General features: G+C 20.9%; 1 protein-coding gene across 1 annotated transcript in view; it reads left to right on the top strand.

Moving 5' to 3' along the window:
• Window positions 1-664, top strand: part of LOC108574712 (dnaJ homolog subfamily C member 5) — a 34,616-nt gene continuing 33,952 nt past the window's right edge. The window contains exon 1 of the mRNA XM_017937342.1: window positions 1-99. Within this exon, the coding sequence (XP_017792831.1) occupies window positions 80-99 (20 nt within the window). The 5' untranslated portion in view covers window positions 1-79. The remainder of the gene's footprint in view (window positions 100-664) is intronic.

Genomic DNA, 664 nt, shown 5'->3' on the forward strand with positions numbered 1-664 from the left:
ACATACTTCGAAATATTTTAGTAGAAAATTAATTCTACTTTCTTTATCGTTTAATCAAATAACGCTACTCCTAATAAACATGGATAAAAGAAAAATGTCGTGAGTACTTCACCACCCTTGTTTGAACATTTTTGAGTTTTAAACTACTTCCTTTTTTCAAAAAGTACATTACTGCATTTTAATAATAAACAATATGAGTTTTTTCATTAAATTTAGTGGATTATTTAAAAATTAAAAAAGTTTTGCAAAATTAAGGAAATTCTAGGTTAAATTTTTCCAATTCATTTCTGTACTTTTTAATCTTTAATGTTTATCTAATTTTTGCATTAATTTCTTTCTTTCTGAAAAAAATAAAGAAGCAGAAATTCTACTGATTGATAATTTATTGTTTAAAGGTAAAGATTTTTTCATACTTGGTTAATTTGATGAATTGTGAATATTGTTTTAGTATAAAAGTTTTTGTCAACTTTCAAAATTACTGTCATTATTAATGTTTATGTTTTGTGTTGAAACTATATGTATTTCTTAAACTTTAGTATAAAATAAATTACCAGTGATATTTGTTGTAACTGTAAATATTTTTTATAGTTTTGTAAATATTAATGTAGCTATGTAATATGATAAAAATTTTCAATTATAAAGTAAATATCGTATTAACAATAAT

This window comes from Habropoda laboriosa, unplaced genomic scaffold (assembly GCF_001263275.1).
Source record: "Habropoda laboriosa isolate 0110345459 unplaced genomic scaffold, ASM126327v1 scaffold11, whole genome shotgun sequence".
In the NCBI taxonomy this organism is placed as follows: domain Eukaryota; kingdom Metazoa; phylum Arthropoda; class Insecta; order Hymenoptera; family Apidae; genus Habropoda; species Habropoda laboriosa.